The 16,641-nt window shown below is 34.8% G+C and overlaps 2 protein-coding genes across 2 annotated transcripts in view; one reads left to right on the forward strand and one right to left on the reverse strand.

Annotated features, from left to right (window-relative positions):
* The first annotated feature begins 1,476 nt into the window (after positions 1 to 1,476).
* LOC111061852 (piggyBac transposable element-derived protein 1) lies at positions 1,477 to 2,976 on the forward strand. Its single transcript, XM_039440342.1, has one exon. The coding sequence runs from the start codon at positions 1,477 to 1,479 to the stop codon at positions 2,974 to 2,976; it is 1,500 nt and encodes a 499-aa protein (XP_039296276.1).
* A 2,589-nt stretch (positions 2,977 to 5,565) lies between these two features.
* LOC111058649 (ATP-dependent RNA helicase bel) overlaps positions 5,566 to 16,641 on the reverse strand; it is a 41,964-nt gene continuing 30,888 nt past the window's right edge. The window contains exons 11-13 of the mRNA XM_039439797.1: positions 15,918 to 16,083; positions 8,961 to 9,109; positions 5,566 to 7,037 (exon numbers count right to left, since the gene is read on the reverse strand). Of these exons, the coding sequence (XP_039295731.1) occupies positions 6,937 to 7,037; positions 8,961 to 9,109; positions 15,918 to 16,083 (416 nt within the window). The 3' untranslated portion in view covers positions 5,566 to 6,936. The remainder of the gene's footprint in view (positions 7,038 to 8,960; positions 9,110 to 15,917; positions 16,084 to 16,641) is intronic.

Raw genomic sequence — 16,641 nt, forward strand, 5'->3', positions numbered from 1 at the left:
AAAAAAAATTCAGATTAACTTATCGAAGAAGAGCCGGTTGTGTCCAATCAAGGACGTTCTGAACTGCACTCTAGCGCCAGTTTTTCACACTAAAAGTTGCAGGTTATGTTTGTAGGAGCGAATTTTCTTGAAAGGTCACGTGAAATGGATCAACCCATGAACATTGCTGGTAAGTCCTTATTTTTCAACTAACTTGTGGATATTCCCATATTTATCCATTCTCTATGTATTTTTTCATCATTTGACTGCATATTAAGTTAATTTTTATTATTTTTTCCATTATATTTGGGCATATGAAAAACGTACTCATTTGAGGACAAACGGCGTCTTCTCTTCTATGAGTATTCTCTAAACAAACTTTTGTTGTCCTCATTTGAGGACAATGAGCTCATTATCTCAAAATTACAATTACTGACTGGACTATACAACTTTGCATTGAAAATTTAATTAATAGGACAACAACAATTTTAAAATGTAGAATTTCTGCAATAAATGATTTATAAAAATGCATCCATATTGGAAGAACTGATTTTTCAAATTACAATGCCTGTATGCTGATAAATTCATCAATCCTGCGGTTGCAGCCTACACATTTTACAAAACACACATCAGAATAATTTTGGTACAGTACTCTATAAAAATTTGGTACATTTTTTCTAAGTATTTTCATGATTGAACTCTTATCTTTTCTCATCCTTGCTTTTCCACAAATCTGAACGAGAATTAAATTGAAGAGATTCTTTTGAATGGAGACTTATCCGAGCTGGAAGATGAAGGATGCGATGGAGATGGAGGTAAAGTATTTTTAATCAGTTGTCAATTTCTCACTAATGTAAACTAGTTATTATTATATTGAACTATAAAATAAAGATATATACTTGTGGTTTGCCAGCTGTTTTGCTTTGACAATCTTTGTTAATCTTGGAACCGGACTGTATCAAGCCTTGAGGTTCTTGATTGGAGTAAGGTGCTGTTTACTTTGTTACACCAAGTATGATTCTCGTGTATTGGTACTGCACAGTTCTGTTCATTGTCGACAGTCTCTGACAAAGCTCCATGTAAAGTAAAAAACCTATCACACTACAAATATATGTTTATTTTCTACTTCAAAGTTATAATATCAAGTTTATTTTTTGTTTTGTGCTGAGATTGTTATTCTCTTGATCTATAATTCGAAGAATATTTTAAAATTTGATATAAAGTTTTTTGAAAAACAAATAACAATTATGTATCTTCTTTCTCTCTGACAGGTGTCACAGAAACTGATGATGCCTTAATTGAGGCGGCATTGGCTGGTGAATATGATGGAGATGGATATGAAGAAGATGATACTAGTGCTGCAGGAGAAACAGGGCAAGAGGAAACAAGACAACAAGAAACAATTGCTTCAGAACAACCAATTCCTTCCACCAGCACTGGAATCACACAAAAAGAACACGGTGGCGACATAGAGAGGAATTCAATGGCCAGATACAAATGAGGGATGAACCCAATACTGAAGCTGGAACTCGAGCAGATTGGAGTTCTATGAACTATTTTGAACAATATATCACAACCGAAACCTTCATGTCATTCGTCAATTTCACCAACCTCAGGTATGTCCAAGAAAAAGGTAGAAATCTAAATGTCACGTTTGAAGAGATGAAAATATTTTTTGGCATCAACCTTCTCATGAGTGTATTGAGGTATCCAAGGCTGAGGATGTATTGGCAGAAATTCACACAGGTTTCAACTGTCACATCAAAAATGTCCAGAGATAGATTTACACAAATCCGCACAAATTTAAAAATTGTGAATGACCTAGATGTGTCCCAGGACCAAAGAAAAGCAGACAGACTTTGGAAAGTGAGACCATTCCTTACTGCAATAAGAGATGGATGTCTGAAGATGATTCGCCCAGTAAGAGTATGCATTGATGAGCAAATGATACCTTTTACTGGTACTGTCACAAATCTGAAACAATTTCTACGAGGCAAGCCCAATCCAGAAGGAATGAAAAAATTTGTTTTGGCAACACCGGAGGGTCTGGTTTTAGATTTCTGTGTGTATCAAGGAAAAGGCACTACCTTTCAAACAGACTGTCACCTGACTTTGAATGTAGCAGAAGCTGTTGTGGTGAAATTGTCAGAGTCTGTTCCAGCCGGCTCTTGCATCTACATGGACAGATATTTTACAACTGAAAAATTGATCGATCTGTTAGGAGAGCAGCAAATAGCTTGCACAGGGACAGTAATGAGGAATAAGCTTCCAAAATGTGATTTCATTTGCGATAAAGATTTTTCTCGTTTGCCAAGAGGTACCACTGAAATGTTTGTTTCTCAAGATTTAGAAAAGGTGTCAGTTGCTGTAGTGAAATGGAACGACAATAAGCCAATCTATCTTATGTCGAGCAAAGAAGGAAAAACTCCTATGGATGAGTGTAGACGTTGGTGCAAGAAACAAAAAAAATACATTGACGTGTCAAGGCCCAATATTGTAACAAGTTACAATCAATACATGGGTGGTGTGGACATGAACGATAGGCTCATATCCTATTACAGGAACTTCTACAAGACAAAAAAGTGGACATTGAGAATTATCATGCATTTTTTCACTCTGGCTGTTGTCAATGCTTGGGTGCAATACCGCAATGATCGAAAAATTCTAGGGAGACCCAAAAAGGAAATTTCTGACCTTATGGATTTCATGATGGAGATTTCCGAGCATCTGACAGAGTCAGGAGACAAGGATAGTTCAAGTGAGGAAGAGCTTGAAGAAGAACAAGGACCTCCCCCCCAAAAAAGAAAACGTCTTCCTCCTCTACCAGCACGACTGAAGAAAGCCGGACATATGCCAGAAGCTCTTGAAATGAAGAATCCTGCAAGGTGCAGACGACCGGGATGTAGTACTGGCAAATCACGGATCAAATGTAAGAGGTGTGATGTTTTCCTCTGTCTCACAAAGGATAAAAATTGCTATGAACTATTTCACCAATAGATTATAAATTTGTGTTCTCAATTTCATTTAAGTATAATTTTATCCACTGAAATTCTAATTTTTCATTGATTTTTATTTGTTATTTTTATTCCTATGTTGATGTCTATGATTTTAATGCTTAAATATATAGTGATAAATATTGAATGACTGAGATAGATGAAGGATGCTCTTATTAGAATTTTTGTGACTCAATATTGATTTTTATTTTTATGACTAAGCATTCATATTCAGTGAACTTCCTGTACATTGATTGGTGAGAAATGCGAAAATTATTTTATTAAATTATATAATCTATAAAATTGATAAATACATAGGTAATTCCAGTTTATCGATATTATTTCAGTAACAGTAACAAATTAACTTCGACTAGCATCGACAGGAGCGAATATTATCAGTATGGCTGTGGCACTGAACGTTAAAAATCAAAATCACGCTTTTCTACGTCATGGCGTCGTTGCTACAGTGAGATTCACATTCATCTGTCAGAATTGGTTGGATCATAAAATAATACAAATGTTATTTCATAAGGAATGCTGACTGTATGAATGGAATATGAACTCACAAAAACCAAAAAAATCGTCATAAAACCTCCAAAATACAAAGATATATCCTTATAACATACAAATAAAATCCCTATATCTGCTAAAATTAATGTTAGAATTTATATTATAATTAAACATAGAGTACGATTTCAGATATTTCGAAGAGATGTTGTCCTGAACTGGCAGAATCCAAAGTCAGGGCAGTGGCACAGTGAATGAGAGTTTTGAAATTTTCAAACAGTACAGCGCGCTCTACCTACCGGCAAATTCACGAACTAACTACTGTAGAGCGCGCATTTTGAATTTAAATTTAGCAATTTTGTCTCCTTACCTCAATTTACCGGCATAAATGTTACAATATTGAGTCAATTATTTTTAAATTCCAGCAGTGAACCATTTGAAATACTTCTTTCTTCTTTCAATAGAGCTGTAAAACACAAATAAAATCACTCGTTTAATATTGTGATTATAGCTGTGACTGTTTCAAAGCTCTATTATAAGAAACAAATTAATTTTATATAAGTTAATAAAATATAATTTCAAGATGAATTGAACAAGAAAATTTCTTCTAATATAGCTGAAACAATGCCAACCATAATTATTTAAACTACTATCGTATTATCTAGGTCTACACTACATTCTATGCATTGTTCAGCTCTGAGCTAACTTGGCCGCTCTTCTGTTATTAGTTCCTAAAAATTTAATGCTGTAGTCATGTATAGTGTATAATAGTTTGATTCACCTCAATCACAATATTATTCATCTTGAGCTACTTTTCATTTCAATTTTAATAGTCCATTCCTTGAAGTCTTGTAATTAGTGATACTTCATTCAATAAAGCTGTAAAATACCAATTAAACCATTTTAATTAATTTGTTCCACTTCCCAAGCTCAAGCTACTAACTCAATTGAACCACTTATATTAATTTGTTTGACTTTCCAAGCTTAAGTACTGTATAATATATAGAATTGATGATAATATTGAGATGTATTCTATTATGTATATTATTCAAACATCATTATATAGTTTATAATTTAGATAATATGAAATTAATTCAAAAAAAGAAATTGAAATGCTTCTATTTTTAATGTTAAGCAATCACACCAATAAGGGAAATCTTTACTACTAATACACTCCCTTCAAAGAATCTTGTTATTTTACCTTTCTACTAATACACTCCCTTCAAAAAATCTAGTCTTATTTTACCTTTCTACTAATAAACTCTCTTCTAACAATCTAATTTCAAGTACAAATATTCTACCTCGGATCAAATGGTTTCAAGTATTTCTTATTAGAAAATCTGTATAGGTACTTCTTTTCTCTTTGCTATAAGTAGGCCTACTAGTCAAACAGTCAGTATTTCTTTCAAATATCATTCATGTTTTTCATTCTACCAACACTGACGGTCTGAAGTGTATCTCACTTTACTCATAGGGTGCAAAAAGTATAACACCAATTCTAGAGTTTAGAAGATATGGATTACTTCTCTATATCTGAGCTTATACGTCCAAGGTTCAAAGCTAACATGATATTAATATATTTTCACCAAAAATGGTCGAAGATCCTTGATGGTGTAGCCTATAGTGTATAGGTCACCTTTCTTCAAATATTTAATACTCAAACACCTTTAATAGGGAATTAGATTTTTGATAAACGTTTGTCAAAGAAGTTTGATTAAATAAATCATGCCGCTAGGCTTCTGCCATTGGATTGGATACAGGTATCAGGGTTGGATCAAACTGTTTGATGCAGAGGATCATAACGATGTAACTAACGTTTGATAATGTATTTCATAATTTTACATTACCTAGGCCCGGTTTTAGCTTGCCGGTAGCTTTTTGACATAGCTTGAGCTTCTAACTTAGGCCCGGTTAAATTTTAATCGTGATTAGTTTCACGAGAACCAATCAGAGAAGGCATCTCTGATTGGTTCCCGTGAAATTAATCACAATTAAAATGAAACGGCACTTTGACGGAAACTAAATTGTTTTGCTAAATCTATGTAATGGGCCTTGCAATACAAACACAACCACACTTCAATTTTTCATAAATTTTTATTAATTTAATTGTATATATAAGATTTTTAAATACTTAAACTTTGTGAAATTAATGACCAATAATTGGTGATCGCCACTGTTATCAATTAATCATCAGAAACCGACGCGAAAAGGAAGTATTTGAAGAGAATGGGAGAAGAGGAAGGAAATAAAAGAGGATAAGGACAAGGAATAGCAAAGAAGACGCCTGGAACAAATTACACTGTCATTTCGGATACTAATTTCTGACATAAGAACTAAAAAAGCTAGATATCCATGTGTGAATACTATTAATATCGTATCCTATGAACCACAATTTCAAAAAATTTCCACCTAAAAAATTAACAAACATCACTACAATAAGGAGTTGAATTTGTAAAAAGTGATGGTAAGTTCTAGCAATAAATAATATAAATGTACAGTAACAAATTGTTTTACCTCCAGAGATGATGTAGATTGTAAACGCTGTTCTAAAAGAGCATCCTCTTTGTACTAAAATGTTCGTTATCTCGTGATCCGTTGACAAACACCACTACTCACAGAACTGCTCACGATCACATCATCATAAAAACATGGATGTATCGAAATATCTATCTTTGTTCCAATTTTTCTCTTCTCTCAAATTTACGATTATTCTCGCAATATTCGAAAACTGTTCACCAACAAATCAATAGTGATTACATCACTATCAATATATTTTTTTTTTCAAATTCATGATCATTTCCACAATAAATGTCATCAATGAGAAATGTTCACCATTAAATTGACTGACATTCTTCCAATCAACAAGAAGTATTATTCGATGAGAACAATTGAACAAAAAAACCCTACTTAAAATTAGCTAGCAAACGCATTGTTGACAATTTAATATCATTGGCAATACGACAGAAATAAACAAAAACAATAACAAGTAATCAGTTTGTTGTTATAAATACATCTATACCGATAGAAAAAATAATATATAATAATATAAAAACAATTATATATTATCAGTTATTATTGATTAGAGTAAGAGGGTTGTAGTCTGTATTTCTCAGCAGTTTCCATAGGTTTTCATTCAAGGAATAATAAATAAGAATAACTCTTCTCAACTCTTCAGTATGGGAGGAAAATGTATTATTTTCCTAAAAGATTTCCTTTGACACGTACACGTACGTTACCACATCACATAATTCGCTTGCCTCCACGCAGAATGCGTCGATACCTTCGACACACCCTTTATATCACACATGACTTGTCTAGCAGAGTTTCTGACATGACATTCTCATTATTACTTGTAATAATAAACAAATGGAGCCCGATCTTCCAATTAATATTTTTTTCATTATGCACAAAACAAAGAGAGATGAAAGAGACAGACAACCGATGATGACGACACCACTTAGTTGTCTCCCCACCAGTCGGTGTGAGAGCTGCCTCCCCCTCCACTGTTGCCGCCGCCATAGGAGCCACCGTAGCCGCCTCCGCCACCACCATGGAACCCTGTAGACAGCACGAATTCGAGTTAATTCAACACAAACTTTGAATCCAGCACGATATCGAGTCTAATTGTCAAATCAACGGTCAAACAGGTTTGTGCAAATTAAAGCCTGGTCCACACGCAACGATATGATCGCACCAATAATCGTTGCAATTAATTGTACATCGACGTTCCGTCCATATGCAACGATTTTTTGCCCCAATTTCCTTCGCAATTTGTTGGTCTTTCCTCTTTCCTTTCTTTCAGTTGAGATCAACATGGAAGAGATACTGTTGTGGTCTCTTTATGTAATTTGTTTGGCGAAAATAGGGAAAAAGAGACAATTCAAACCAAGAAGTGGTGTCGTTCTTGGCTTCTCAAGAGAGACAAGTTTTCGCATGTGAGACTACTGAGAGAGTTGAGGGATGAACCAAATGACTGGCGCAACTATCTGATAATGAGAGAAGACTCATGCGTGGAATCATTAAGGGCCAGTTTCCGAGCTCGGGATCTAGCTAAGTCCTAGACTTTAAACAGCTGGAGTCAGAAAATTGTTTTTCCAAAACAGGGCGTAGTCGCAGTCATTGTCATAGTCACGTTTGAATTAAATTTCGAAAAACTAGAACACAGAATAAAATAAAGAGAAAAAAGGGTAAAGTTTCAGCTATTTTGAATTATTTAGGAATGTCTAATTTCGTCAAGGAAAAACGTTTCCAATTATAGAAATGAGAAAATAAAAACTACGACTACTGTTATAAAAGTCGCGACTACGCCCAGTTTTGGAAAGCCAATTTTCTGACTCCAGCTGTTTAAAGTCTAGGACTTAGCTAAATCCCGAGCTCGGAAACCGGCCCTAAAAGATACGTAATTCGTTTATTAATTATACAAGAAATATTTTTACAAATAAAATAATCATTAAAATACAATAGTTTTTGGCGTGACTGGAAAAAGAAGCCTTGAGCTCCAGCCACGAGTTCTAAAAATAAGAAATACATTTTAAAATTAAATTTTTTAAACTTGGTTTCTCCCCTGATAGAGAAACAGGATACAGATATGCGAAAATCAATTTCTTCCCATGAACGACTCACCGCCACCCTCAGATATCTTGCTACAGGATGCAGTTTAAAGTGTATGGAATTACTGGTTACTGATTGAACAGATAATCGGAGAAATTTAGTTTGATCGAAGCACTGTCTACTCGCTACAACCTGTCGCTGCAATCTTGCCAGATTGGTGCAATCGTTGCCAGGTTGATCAAGTTATCGATCAACCGATCAACCCCGATATATCGCGATCAATCTCGCTCAATCGCATCAATCTTTCGTGCATTGGCTCAAATTATTGTAACGATATGGTCGGTACCGATCAGATTGGAGCAATATATCGTTGCATGTGAAGAATAAAAATCAATTATTATTTTTAAGATGATATCAATAAAAATGTTCTATGATACTTTTATCCAAAATGGCGGCTCATTCAAGTTTTAGTTTTTCAGGAAATAATTGATAAAGTTCAATCAGCCGCTATTTTGGATTAAAGTATCATAGAACAAAAATAGAATAAAAGTTAATGGATAAATAGGAATGAATAAAAAAATAAATACAATGGAAATAAATAAATAAATAAATAAATAAATAGAATAAAAGTATCATAGAACATTTTTATCGATGCAATCTTTCTTGTATTAAAAATGACTTTAAAATGATGTATCACACAATGGGTGTTATAAGGTAGAGTATTTGACCAGTAATGTATCCTGAAAGTTACAGTATCATATCCAATTATTAATTTGATATTGCGATTGTGGTATGTAATAAATAAATAAATAAATATCTACAACAGACCCCAACTTATTGAAGGGTTCCCATACATATGACTCACTCTTTATAATTGGACCGTAATTAAACAGAGGTAATTGTTTTTAATTTTTATGCAATAGTACTGACCAGAGTTGCCGGAATTGCCATAGTTGCTGTAGCCGCCCTGTGAGCGACCACCCCCGCCGCCCCCTGAAGAGCGACCGCCTCCACCGCCCCCACCCTGTTGGCGGTAGTCACGTGACCCAAACTGGCTGCCGAAGCGACCGCCACCGCCACTAAAACACAAACAATCATTCATTTATTCCTCATAAATTATACAAACCGAATCAATAAACTATACAATATACCATGGTATAATTGAACTAATGTACAAAATCAAATATTAGGAACAACTTCCCCAAAAGAGCAAGCACGAGCTTGGGCAAGGAGCCAGCCGAACTCTAATAACAACTTCAATAACTTCAGTTACTATAGTGAGTTCCACGTTATAATGGCAGTGAATAAAGATAGGAGAATAGCGATGCCGATTCTCTGCATTAATTAATTATATTTCTACACTGTCAAAAACATAATTGGCATAGTTGTGGACCTAGAAAAGGATAGTACCACCGGCTTTGTTGAATGATAGACAAGGATAGCAAAACCGAAGTTGATCAATTACTGTCATTATAAAGTGGACCTCACTATAGGAGAAAAACGTTGCCAAGTCTCTCCATTTTGCCACTGAGTGTACACAGCTGTTACTCAATTCATTCCATTAAATTTGATCTAATAATAATAATAATTAACACTTCCTTGATAGAATAATCAATTTAAGTCAAATTAATCAAGAAAATATATGTTTTCATAATTTGATTCAAAAATTTGCTTTCATAACTCTGAGATCAGATTTTTATTTTCATACAAGCCTGAAATGGCGGTTAATTTGAAAAGCTGTGATACACCAATCTGAATTTCAAAACAACAGAAATTAAGTTATTTGGTAGGTATTCTATTCCAATTTCGTTTAAAAATAATAGAAAAACTATTCAAAATAAATAATTTCAATGAAAATAATTCTGAAATAACCAGTATTATTTATACCGGTACGAGTAGGTCTAACCTATACGTGTAGGCTAACTGAAGCAAGGATGAAGTCTAGAATGGTTAGTTATCAACTTTAAAAATGTCATTTCAGGTATTTTAATTAGTGTTTCTCATACGGTAATGTCTAAAAATTATCTCATTGTTTCAAAAATACATTTTAAATCAATTATACGACTTGTGTACTCAAGTATTTTGATAGAATGAAGAAAAAAAATGGCGGCTGAGAACTGTTTCTTTACTTTTGTACAGCCACTGTCAAAAGTAAAAATAAAATTTTCTGGCAAACGGACAACATTGCAAAGCGAGAGAGAGATACCGCTATCTGTTTTGCCGTATAATAGAAAAGGACAGCAACAGTATTGTCAATCGTACACTGCCATTAAAACGTGGACCTCACTATATACCATCTTTCTCCTGTAAGACCATATTTTAAGAACTCAATCCACTTACAGTTCCAGCGATATACTTCCTGGAAGTTGTTACATTTGTGTTCAAAAACAAGAATATTTTTATGCTAACCGAATTTGTCATACTTATAAAACACGAGGTAAAAATGCAGGATTGTTCCAGTTCCCTATTCATAGACTGACTCTTCTCGAAAAGGGACCGTATTATTCAGGACTCAAGTGTTTCAATTTTATTCCAGAGAAAATCAGGCTGTGCAGCAGCTATAAATTATTTGTATCAAAGATAACTAGGCCACTTGTAGAGTCCTTAGACCAGTTATAGAATAGACACGCTGGGAAGTCTAGCCTCTGAAGCCAACATCTACTGCCAAATCCACCCATCTTGACGTCACAACAGTGACGACACGCATCGTATGGAAAACTTTCAGATTGTGTCTATTTCAGATTCATTATGTTTTTAGGTTATTTCTAGCTACGAACAAAAACGATATCGGTTAAGTTATAATGTGTTATGTGATATCACCTTCAAAGTTAAGATGTGCTTTGAAAATAATAAGGTACGGTAGCCTACAAAACTAATTTATTGTCATGCTGCAATGAGTTCACTTACATCATAACCAAGGATAATATTACAGTTACAACTTACAATATTTATGTGTATAAATTTCAACTTACGCATGAAAAGATATTCCACTTTTTTCCTAAAAATGTCAGTGCAATTATATGCTGCGCAGGAGATTACCATTTTCATAAATAATAATTACATAAATAAATAACAATCTGCTATGGCAAACAAGCTATGTTTAACAACAATGCATTGTTCAACAACAATGTAAGTTAAACACCACAAACACTTACACAACAAACTCAAAAAAGTTTTCTATAATTTCTTTACGATGTGTGACGTCACTGTTGTGACGTCAAGATGGGTGGATTTAGCAGTAGATGTTGGCTTCATCGACTTTCAGTATGAATATACAATGAGTCATGTCTATTCTATAACTGGTCTAAGGTAGAGTCTTGCCATTATACCATTGAGGAGTGTTTTAGAGCATTAATGCCCGGTTGCAGAATCGACACATAATGTCACCCATAGTTAACAGCGCGGACTTGACTATTTAACAGGCCAATTTCGTTGCAAAGACGTTCTGTTAGCTATTGCTCCGCCGATAGGTAACAGCGCGCCACAAACAGGTTTTTCCGTTGCAGAGACGAAAAACCTACAGGCGGGTGACGTCATCTGAGGCTACCAATAACCAAAAGTGCTGTTATTTAAATGCCCAAAATCGTGCTTATAAATCCACTATAGATTCGCGCCAAGTGTACTTTAGGTTATGTTGACTTGTTTGCATGTTTTAAAAGACAGACGAAAATGGTCATACATTATAATAACGCTAACTATTTTAAACTGTGGATAAACTGAATAAAATATCATTGACTGTTCGAGTAGCTTGGACAAAGATGCAATACAACTTTTAATAAATTGTATAATTTAATAAATTTGAATAATCAATTATTATTAATACTAATAATAAGCACTGTATGCAGAGTCATTAGAAATATCTTGTAAACTGGCTGCTTTGCTTCCAAGATATACCAAAATTCTAGAAGGTAATAAAATAATTCTGGTCAATTTTTTTAAAATTAATATTATACAAAAATAAATACACCAGACACTTATTTCACTTCTACCTCTGATTTTATTTCACTTAATGAATTGTTTATAGTTATTATTTATAATTATCAAAAATTCAAGCTAACTTGACTGAAAATAATTACAAATTAGTCTGCAGTTTACAATCTTGATTCCTTAACCTCCAAACATCAACAACGCATAGCAGACGATGCAGTGTTGTGATAAACAAGCGCCATGTTGTGACGTCATCCGACTGGAGGTTTGGAAGAACTGTTCACAGTAATTCCCTCCCCGTTGCCAATACATTAGTTGGATAGAAGCATACCGCGCAAAAAGTGGTATGAGCAGCAGTGTGACATGTGTGTGCCTCATCCTTTGGTAGAGTTAGTACCTTTTGGTAGAGAGTTAGTGGGGAGGATATTTTTAATATTCTTTCCAAAGAATGGACATTGATATGTCCAAAGCTCCGCCAATTTATGTAGATGCATAACAATATAATTATTATCTATAGTTATTATATTACAAATTGCTTTTTCATATCATATACAGTTCAATAATTATTTTCTTAGTCTCCATTATGTAAATTCATCTATAATTTAGCTGTATTGTAAGCTATTGTATATAAGTGTATAAGCCAGTATATATTGTAATCTACATAAATAAAGTACTCAATCATCAGAACCATAGCTAACAGGGGTCTGGCAAACGACTCTGCTATGAACAACTATTTATGGGCGAGTTGTTAACTAATGGCTCTGTTAGCTGTGGGTGATTTTATGGAACGACTCTGCAACCGGGCAAAATGACTCTGTTCCTGAAAGTGGCAAAAGTGCTAGAAACTAGTTGTGTTTATATAAAAATCTGGTGTGGCGCACTCATACAACTTTCCTTGCCGTTATGAAAATTGATCACCTGACGCTAGTGTTCCCGCGCATCTCAAGTCTACTATTCAAAGATTTTAAGCTGGTTACAGGTTAATAACGCTGGAGACACACGAGGTCTGCTATCTCTTCATAGTGAATCATTTAATAGAATCAACAGTTTGCAATTGGATAATCACATTTTCTCGAATTTCGAGCTAATTTTTAATTTTAGGTGAAAATGTTACTGAACATTAATTGTAGAGATTCTCATGCTCAATCTTTTCCACTCGAATTTTTTTGTTTAAATTGTATCTGAAGCCTGATAATTAAGAATCTAAAATCAAACTTTGCATAGATGGGGCGGAGCTCCTGAAATTTTTACAGATAAGGGACTTGTGGCAGTTGATAGAACTTATCGATGACTATTTCAGGTATAACTTCAATCAAAATCGTTGGAGCCGTTTTTGAGAAAATCACGAAAAACCCTAATTTTGACAAAATTTTCGCCATTTTAGCCGCCATATTGAATCGCATTTGATCGAAATTGTTCGTGTCGGATCCTCATATTGTAAGGACCTTACGTTCCAACTTTCAAGTCACTCCGTTAATTGGGAGATGAGATATCGTGTACACAGACGCACATACAATCATACACATACACACACACATACAGACCAATACCCTAAAACCACTTTTTTGGACTCAGGGGACCTTGAAACGTATAGAAATTGGGGTACCTTAATTTTTTTCGGAAAGAAATACTTTCCTTACCTATGGTAATAGGGCAAGGAAAGTAAAAAATATAAGAAGGCACTAGTGATGTGAACTGACCTGGACGGGTATTTGCCACCTCCTCGCTTGCTGCCGCCAAAGTGCTTCAACTCGGCAGACAGGTTCTCCAGCCAGCTGGGGATCTCCTGCTTGGCGTCACTCAGCACTTCAACCAGGTCCTTCACCAGGTTGCGGTTCTTGTCGTTGAAAAACGACGTGGCCAGCCCTGCAAAAGCAGTCAAATTTCACTAAAAACACTTGAAACAGTCACTAATCATAGTTGTCTAAACATATCAACACAACAAACCAATCAAAACTAACTCATTAACAATTGTTGTCCTAACCTGCCAACACACACTTAGGTGAGCCGTCCACTAGAACCGTTTTCGTCCGAACTAGCATCGGCCGAAAACTACCGAACTCGTCCGAAGGATCCCCCAACAAAGAAAGGAATAGATGCTCGTCCATTGCAACAGGTTTATACGGCCGTCTCCGGCCGAACAAGTTTTCGATCCGAATTGAATGGGATTTTTTGGCTCCATACGAAGTCGAGCTGGGACAACATCATTCTAACCTCAAAATTGTTTCACAGTCTTGTCTGTTTTTGTTTTATAAAGTTTCAACTATGGACAATGAAAAGTTTGTTTCAAGAGAGCATGTTTCATTGTGGGATATGCGAGGCAAAATATATCAACGTCATAATCGTCATAATGTTCAAAGTAATCTGTGTATTGTATTGTTTTTCTAATTCTCTCTTGCTTACAAAAGGAATTGCATATATGCTACAAATGAATTACATTATGTTACTAATGGATTACATATGTACAGTGAATTGTAGATTAATAATTACATGAATCATCTCTTTTTCTTTTGAGTTTTTAAATTATTATGAATTCATTCTAGTTTTTCTGCTCTCTTAGTATTTCACTCTTAGTACTTCTTTTCGGATTGAAATTTTATTTTTTTTTCTAGTTTTTCATACATTCCATATGTTTCTTTTTTCTTTATTATTTATATTTTTTCTATTTTCGACTGAATCTCAAGCCACTAATTATAGCCGACTGATTACTCGTTGCCATCGCTCAAACTACTTAGTTTTGCTGGTAACGCTAATGATAATATTATAATCGATTTTTAAATGGAAATATTTTAAGTTTAAGTTTTTGCAATGTATTGTATATGAAAATTTTTATATTTTCACATTTGTAAAGTTTGTTAATGATTTTGGCAATAATATTTCTTATTTCTTATTTTATTTATTTCAAAGATTGCTTAGTAATGAATAACTAATTTAGTGGATATTACTATTCAATTTTCAAAATCTCAATATAATCATTGTATATGAAAAATTTTGGTGGCTATGATAGTAGTTAACTAATGGCTCTGTTAGCTGTGGGTGATTTTATGGAACGACTCTGCAACCGGGCAAAATGACTCTGTTCCTGAAAGTGGCAAAAGTGCTAGAAACTAGTTGTGTTTATATAAAATCTGGTGTGGCGCACTCATACAACTTTCCTTGCCGTTATGAAAATTGATCACCTGACGCTAGTGTTCCCGCGCATCTCAAGTCTACTATTCAAAGATTTTAAGCTGGTTACAGGTTAATAACGCTGGAGACACACGAGGTCTGCTATCTCTTCATAGTGAATCATTTAATAGAATCAACAGTTTGCAATTGGATAATCACATTTTCTCGAATTTCGAGCTAATTTTTAATTTTAGGTGAAAATGTTACTGAACATTAATTGTAGAGATTCTCATGCTCAATCTTTTCCACTCGAATTTTTTTGTTTAAATTGTATCTGAAGCCTGATAATTAAGAATCTAAAATCAAACTTTGCATAGATGGGGCGGAGCTCCTGAAATTTTTACAGATAAGGGACTTGTGGCAGTTGATAGAACTTATCGATGACTATTTCAGGTATAACTTCAATCAAAATCGTTGGAGCCGTTTTTGAGAAAATCACGAAAAACCCTAATTTTGACAAAATTTTCGCCATTTTAGCCGCCATATTGAATCGCATTTGATCGAAATTGTTCGTGTCGGATCCTCATATTGTAAGGACCTTACGTTCCACTTTCAAGTCACTCCGTTAATTGGGAGATGAGATATCGTGTACACAGACGCACATACAATCATACACATACACACACACATACAGACCAATACCCTAAAACCACTTTTTTGGACTCAGGGGACCTTGAAACGTATAGAAATTGGGGTACCTTAATTTTTTTCGGAAAGAAATACTTTCCTTACCTATGGTAATAGGGCAAGGAAAGTAAAAAATATAAGAAGGCACTAGTGATGTGAACTGACCTGGACGGGTATTTGCCACCTCCTCGCTTGCTGCCGCCAAAGTGCTTCAACTCGGCAGACAGGTTCTCCAGCCAGCTGGGGATCTCCTGCTTGGCGTCACTCAGCACTTCAACCAGGTCCTTCACCAGGTTGCGGTTCTTGTCGTTGAAAAACGACGTGGCCAGCCCTGCAAAAGCAGTCAAATTTCACTAAAAACACTTGAAACAGTCACTAATCATAGTTGTCTAAACATATCAACACAACAAAACCAATCAAAACTAACTCATTAACAATTGTTGTCCTAACCTGCCAACACACACTTAGGTGAGCCGTCCACTAGAACCGTTTTCGTCCGAACTAGCATCGGCCGAAAACTACCGAACTCGTCCGAAGGATCCCCCAACAAAGAAAGGAATAGATGCTCGTCCATTGCAACAGGTTTATACGGCCGTCTCCGGCCGAACAAGTTTTCGATCCGAATTGAATGGGATTTTTTGGCTCCATACGAAGTCGAGCTGGGACAACATCATTCTAACCTCAAAATTGTTTCACAGTCTTGTCTGTTTTTGTTTTATAAAGTTTCAACTATGGACAATGAAAAGTTTGTTTCAAGAGAGCATGTTTCATTGTGGGATATGCGAGGCGAAAGATATCAACGTCATAAATCGTCATAATGTTCAAAGTAATCTGTGTATTGTATTGTTTTTCTAATTCTCTCTTTGCTTACAAAAGGAATTGCATATAT

The sequence above is a fragment of the Nilaparvata lugens genome, chromosome 13 (genome assembly GCF_014356525.2).
Source record: "Nilaparvata lugens isolate BPH chromosome 13, ASM1435652v1, whole genome shotgun sequence".
In the NCBI taxonomy this organism is placed as follows: domain Eukaryota; kingdom Metazoa; phylum Arthropoda; class Insecta; order Hemiptera; family Delphacidae; genus Nilaparvata; species Nilaparvata lugens.